Consider the following 6,704-nt stretch of genomic DNA (forward strand, 5'->3'; position numbering starts at 1 on the left):
GCCAGCCACCAGGGGTCAATCAAGATGAATTGGCTTCGCTTTTAAATCTAAAACACTAATGTAAGATGTGAACATGGGCTGCCATCACATGCTACTCATGAGTTAGTTACGCATTAAGAAGTGTTGTACACTATATGGTAGAGATCTAAATGGTCAAGTTGTGAGAACACTTCTGCATTACCGTTGTTGTCTAGAGGCCACAGAGGCTATCACGTTAGCAAGCTAGCAGGAGAGTAAAAATCCTCTCTGACTAAAATTACAATATATCAACTTATCATCCAACTAAAAAAATGCCATGGCTTGCCCCATTTCTAAAAACATCCGCAAACACGTCACAACTCGAGGACATGGAGCTAATTTCAAAAGAATCGTGCGATCCGAAGTTGTGAATACCACAAGAGGGAGTAGTCATATGGATTCTTCTCATGAACACAGTAACCACAATCTTATGTAGAAGGCTGTAATGGTAGGAAAAAAATATTTGAGGATGTCTGAAGAATTGGGTCCTGACTTTCTCCGGAGATTGCCTTTCACACAGGAACATCGCAGCAGGAGATCATCTTGAGACAGATGTATTCATTTTGTTTGTTTCATTTTTAGCCTCTGTCGCATGTTCGTCACCCCCACTCGCTGGCAGTGAATCCTGCGGAGGACCTCCTGCTGTATTCTCACATGGGCTCATTGGGACAGTTTTTTAATATGGGGCTGGCTGGAGAAACTCCGGAGAAAGGCCAGAGCCTCTCACGTGGAAACTTGAACGGAGAATGTCCAGAGATTACCTGAAGGTCAGTGCATGTCTGAAAGCAGCTCATGTTAGGAGTTAGTAAGTCTTTATGGAAATGTTAGAAATGCAATAACCTTGCAAACATTGATGTAGTTTGAATATTCAAGGTTATACATTTTAAAATCAATGGTCATCTTTCAAATTCAAACACAAACAATGACACATTTAGGTATTGAAGTTTTAGTCCGTTTTAGTAATAAATCATTGTGTTAATCATCAGCTCTTCCTGAGAGCGGCTGACATGAAAGTTGTCAGTGACTCACACTCCTTCCTCAAATGGAACAGTGGTTCAGACATGGCGGACAGTAAACCTGAAGGGCGGCTCACCACGCCCTGTGGTCACACCTGTGATGGTGGGTGAGCAGCATCTTTCCATCTACCTGCTCGGCCGCACCCATTTGCAGGGAGGCGGCTATAAAACGCATCCTCCGGGCTGCCTCAGCACCAGCTGCTCCGCACCTCTCCAGGGCTCAGACTACTTCCAGTGAAGTCCAACACCAGGGTCAGAAGAGAAGCCACCATGTCCATCACGAAACGCTTTGGATTATCCTCCATGTCCTTCTCCTCCGCCCCGTCCATGACGAGCTCCAAGCGCGGGTCGAGCGTCCATGGCGGCGCGGGCGGTAGAAACGTCCGGGTGTCTTACGCCTCCGACGGCATCGGCTCCGGGTTCGACCTGATGTCTGCGTTCGGAGGAGGAGGAGGAGGAGGTGGCGGAAGAAACAGCATCTCGGGCAGCGAGAAGGGGACCATGCAGAACCTGAACGACCGGCTGGCCACCTACCTGGAGAAGGTGCGCGTCCTGGAGACCACCAACGCGCAGCTGGAGCTTCAGATCCGCGAGTGGTACACGAAGCAGGCCCCCGCTGTCAAGGACTACAGCAGGTACATGCCCATCCTGGACGACCTGCGCAACAAGGTGAGCTGCCCCCTCCTCACACACTGTAATATATGAAATGTGTTTCATTTTCCAACCTCTATTTTACTTCTGTTACAATATAACATAATCCACAGGTGATATTATTTCGTGTCCCATAACTCCTTAAACTTTCTATATAACATATATTGTCAATAAGTATCATTAAATCATCATTCAAATTATATAAACACAAACAAATGATCTACCAAAAAATGTATTCAGTGCCCCCAACTCCTTAAACTTTTACAGAAAATTAAATGGTATATTATAATAAAAACAAAACATCATCCATTTAACATGACGTGTTAAAGATTAACACCTTTAATTATTGCCCCACCTTGATGATTCCTCATTAACATACTGTATGTGTAAATACTGTGTAAAGTCTAGTCAGTCATGTGACCTCAGAACAGGATCTCGAGAAACCACGAGTGAATCATAAAATGTCAACATGGAGGATTTAACAAGGTCATTGGAGTTGCTGCACATTAAAATGCAAGCACGCCGTATTAAAAGTAAAGTTTAGTGTCACTTATCACCTGATGCCATCAACGGTTTATAATAATTACAGTGGAGTGCCACTCAGGCGTAAAGAGCACTGTTCCGCAGATCAAAAGAAACCTCGTTGCCCCACATTCTGGGCAAATGCATCACCAACATATCTCTGTGGATAAGAGACAATTAACAATGCTGCTTCTTTTTTTTTAGATTAATGTTGCCACACAGGACAATGCCAGGCTGATGCTGCAGATTGACAATGCCAGACTGGCAGCAGAGGACTTCAGGATCAAGTGAGTGGAATAGTTTATCAGGAATTATAATCCATAATCTATTTTTAAAAATGTAATGACCTGCAGTATTATAACATGACTGGTTCAGTCATTCCAGACTTAGTGGAAATATTGTCACACACAGGGGTGTAACGGTCAACAAAGCTAAAACAGGTCGGACTGGTTTTGGCGCAGTGTCACCGTGTCTTTTTTTGTTGTTAGTTCTAACAGTAATTGAGCAGGTACCTGAAAGTCAATGCCGCTTTCCTACGCAGGTTTGAGAATGAGATGGCGATGCGCATGTCTGTGGAGCAGGACATCGCCGGACTGCGCAAGGTTCTGGATGACCTGACCATGGCCCGGTCGGACCTGGAGATGCAGATCGAGGGCTTGAAGGAGGAGCTGGTCTACCTGAAGAAGAACCATGCAGAGGTGAGGGTCCTGCAGCCAGGAATAACATCAAACTATCTCAGAGAGCCCCATCCTCAGTATCTTACTGAATCTTTTTTAAAGGATAGATAGTTTCTTTACTTGACCAGAAGGGAGCATTATCCATTAATTCATCCTTGGTTCCTGAGAAAAGAGGCTCAGAACAATATTACAATAGTTTTTCATGGGACAGTTCGTCATATATTTGCCAAAAGCCTAGGGATACTATCTTTTACTTATGCAAACAAACATTGTTTGAATTGTCAGCTGTGCCCTCAAGTTGTGTATCTGGAAGCACGTGCTGCCCCAGGCCGCAGGGTGCAGCCGTAAAACAACCACTCATGAGAGTCATCATCTGATGACAAGACATGTCAGATAATAAGGTTCACTAATTGAGATGCTGCAAAAGGGACTCCATACTGTTCCTCAATATATACATACATATTATTTATACATATTATCATCCATTTTAAGTTTAATCAATACTAGCAAACATAGGTGACATCAGATAAATTGAGGATCTGGGAGCCAAACCTGAGTGCACTGAACAGAACAAGATATTTTTTATTCCTAAAAATACAATATTTCTTTTTTTAAGAGCAAGAATTTAGCTGTTTTCCAAACTGGCTCTTTGAACCTTCTTTTACTCATTCCTTCTTTGGCTCTCCCTGCATCTTTTACCTTTGACCTGGCCTTTAATTGTTGTTCTGCCTGTAGGAGCTTGCAGCCATGCAAAATCAAATGAATACCAGCTCTGTGAACGTGGAGGTGGATGCTAAGCCCCAGGAGAACCTGAACGGTATCCTGGACGAGATCAGGTCTCAGTATGAGGGCATCACTGAGAAGAACCGCCGCGAAATGGAAGCCTGGTACAAGGTCAAGGTGAGGGGGAGCGGGACGGATGACACATAAAACCTCATTAAAAAAAAAATCCAATAATGATCTTATAGCCTGAATAGCTTTCTGAGCATTTCAATGTCCAATTCAATGTCCTCCAGTTTGATGAGCTGAACAAGCAGGTGTCAACCAGCACAGAGATCCTCCAGAGCTCCCACAGCGAGATCAACGAGCTCAAGCGGACCCTGCAGTCTCTGCAGATTGAGCTGCAGTCCCAGCTCAGCCTGGTATGGCATATCCCTCGTGAACAGATGCAGCAGCACATTATTTCATGCGTTTCCTTTTTTTCACTACCATACAACACAAACATTGCTAACCAGTTGCATCTTGTCATCCTGTGTTACTACAGTGCATTCACCACACATGCCATAGTAACATATTTGACCAAATGTTTGACTAGACATGCTATGAATAACAGTCACTAAACCTGTGACTCACTTTTTTGTACCTCAGGCAACACAATTAAAAGAGGAAACAGAAAACAAGCAATTAGTTCTTGGAAGGCTTCTTATATCTCCTCCTTGTTTTGTGTCCTGTGCAGAAATCTGCCTTGGAGGGCACACTGTCTGAGACCGAGTCCCGTTACAGCATGCAGCTGAGCCAGCTCCAGGATAGGGTCTACCACCTGGAGAGTGAGCTCAGCAAGATGAGGGCGGACATCGAGAGGCAGTCCGCCGATTACCAGCAGCTTCTTGACATCAAGACCAGGCTGGAGTTGGAGATCGCAGAGTACCGAAGGCTGCTGGATGGAGAGGATACAAGGTAAGAATCTGTACATACTGTTTAAGAACATTTTAAACACAGACTAAAAGTATAATAAAGAAATAGTTAAACATTTAGGGAATAGCCCTTTCATGTCTAAATGCCCCCGCTGATGGCTATTGACCACCAACTACAAATACAAGATACAGGTGAGCTTTGGAAATGCTGAAAGGCGTTATCTTACATTTAGTCAGCTCCTTCTATCTCATCTAACTCTCAGCAAAAAAGCAAATAAGTGTATTAACCAAAATGCCAAACTACTCGTTTACAACATTTGTATAATCTCCATCTTCAGTAGTTAGACTGATAAAACAACTTGGTCTTATTTTTTGTCTTTTTATCTGATCTTCCAGCAATTCTGCTTCCACTACTGTACAAAGGACTGTGGTCCAAGAGATCAAAAGTAAGTTGATATCACCATTGCATTTTTTAGCTCTCTACCTATTTAAATTAAATATTCCACTGATTTTATTTTGCTTTTGATTTTCCTCAGCATCCAAACCAGTCATTACCCAGAGGACTAAAGTGGTGATTGAGGAGATAGTTGATGGAAAAGTGGTGTCCCGCACAGAAGATCTGCAGACAGAGGTCATCAAAAAGTAGACAGACTGCATCCCAACAAATCTGAATCAAATAATAAAATCTAAAATAAATCCACACAGGCCTTCCTGTACTACTAAAACAAACCAGTAAATGAGTCATTACTTTACCCAGTTCAGTTCAGTAATCTTTCATATTCGTTTACTTCTGCAGTGTGATTTTTTTACAGAAAATATCTATTTTGATTGCCTGAAAAAGTAATAAAAATGATAAATAAAATGGTTTAAAATGTGTAAGTGTTGACAGAAACAAATCCGGATTCATACATAGGGTGCAGCTGTGAGCCTCAGACAGGAAATGCACTTGAGAGTATTGAGACCTTTCATTCTCTGACCACTGAGGCATAGATACATTTGTTTGGGTGGGGTGGACAGGTCATTGTCATAGAAAATATTGGTCCATTTTGTGGTAGTGATGTGTTTCTTGTGAAATAAGATGTTAAAGATGTTAAATGTAGCATTTTTACATTTTAAATATTGTCAAGTAGAAGTTAGACTGGTACATTTACCATTAACAAAGTAAACAATTGTAAAGATGAACCTGTAATGTAAGTACTTCAGATCTCAGTTTGTATTAACCCTCCTGTGTCTGGCTGTGAAAGGGCTGCTGGCAACTTTGGTTTTTCAACTTACTGAAGAGAATAAAATCTGACCTTCCACTTGTTTCATCTTTGATTGCACACAAATATAAAGGTACACTATCTACAGGTACTACTGTGTTTGTTAAAAACCTTACACATGTCTTTGTAGAATTAACAAAAAGTTAATAATGTATTTGCTTTACCTTTGTGATCTTTTTCAGCGATTGTCAAAATCCACATAGTTTGTTACTTCTGTATTTAGTTCAGTAGAAGTTCATTTTTCACAAAGGCATATTAACATGTAACATATATCTGATTAGTATAAATTATGATATCATTTGATAAAGTGAGACATTGAGACTTTAGAAACGTCCTGTTACAAATAAGAAGTTGAGTTAATAAGCAACAAAACACGGCTGCTCAATGCTCTGTGGTAATAAATACTGATTTAGTGACTCTTTAGGAGAGAAGAGAGACACAGTTAATCAGCATTTCTTGTGTAAGTGGCACCAGAATGAATGGGGGTCTATTGAGCTGTATCCTAAAACGTTTATGTGGTATTAATAATTTTTTCTGCCAATTTTCCTCATGTTTTCAATGTAAGATGTAGAAAAAGATCCATTAGAGTAGATTTGCATATTTTTAATCATTGTGAAAAACCTTTCTGTAAGTTTCTGTGACGTCACGCACCACAAAGACACTTGATGATCGCAGAGCCTGTTCATTGAGAGAATGTGCTGCTGCTACATTGGACAGATCTTCATTTGGTTGTCAAACGCTCCTCCTGGTCCTCCTTTAGATGGTAATTCAACCTCATTCACTTTCCTGAGACTCCCAGCGGCATCCAGGGACGTTGTATTCCTCCAATCAGTCGCTCCCCAATCAGCATGCACTAGCAGAATGCTAGTGGAATGATCAAAAGAACTGTGGAACTGTTTCATTTCAATTCTGATATAAGCAACA

The 6,704-nt window shown here is 41.6% G+C and overlaps 1 protein-coding gene across 1 annotated transcript; it reads left to right on the plus strand.

Moving 5' to 3' along the window:
- Positions 1-1,175: 1,175 nt before the first annotated feature.
- krt97 (keratin 97) lies at positions 1,176-5,819 on the plus strand. The gene is made up of 8 exons (XM_034592060.1): positions 1,176-1,703; positions 2,412-2,494; positions 2,749-2,905; positions 3,620-3,784; positions 3,901-4,026; positions 4,341-4,561; positions 4,915-4,964; positions 5,055-5,819. Exons 1-8 carry the CDS (start codon positions 1,305-1,307, stop codon positions 5,162-5,164), a joined length of 1,311 nt encoding a protein of 436 aa, XP_034447951.1. The 5' UTR covers positions 1,176-1,304; the 3' UTR covers positions 5,165-5,819.
- Positions 5,820-6,704: the final 885 nt, after the last annotated feature.

This window comes from Hippoglossus hippoglossus, chromosome 1 (genome assembly GCF_009819705.1).
Source record: "Hippoglossus hippoglossus isolate fHipHip1 chromosome 1, fHipHip1.pri, whole genome shotgun sequence".
NCBI lineage: Eukaryota > Metazoa > Chordata > Actinopteri > Pleuronectiformes > Pleuronectidae > Hippoglossus > Hippoglossus hippoglossus.

What these genes read in the sequence shown, in the direction of transcription:
- krt97 (XM_034592060.1), top strand. Translation starts at nt 1,305, where the DNA reads ATGTCCATCACGAAACGCTTTGGATTATCCTCCATGTCCTTCTCCTCC. An exon ending in GCAGAGGACTTCAGGATCAA is followed by an intron (nt 2,495 to 2,748) that starts GTGAGTGGAATA and finishes TTTCCTACGCAG; the next exon opens with GTTTGAGAATGAGATGGCGA. An exon ending in CTGGATGGAGAGGATACAAG is followed by an intron (nt 4,562 to 4,914) that starts GTAAGAATCTGT and finishes CTGATCTTCCAG; the next exon opens with CAATTCTGCTTCCACTACTG.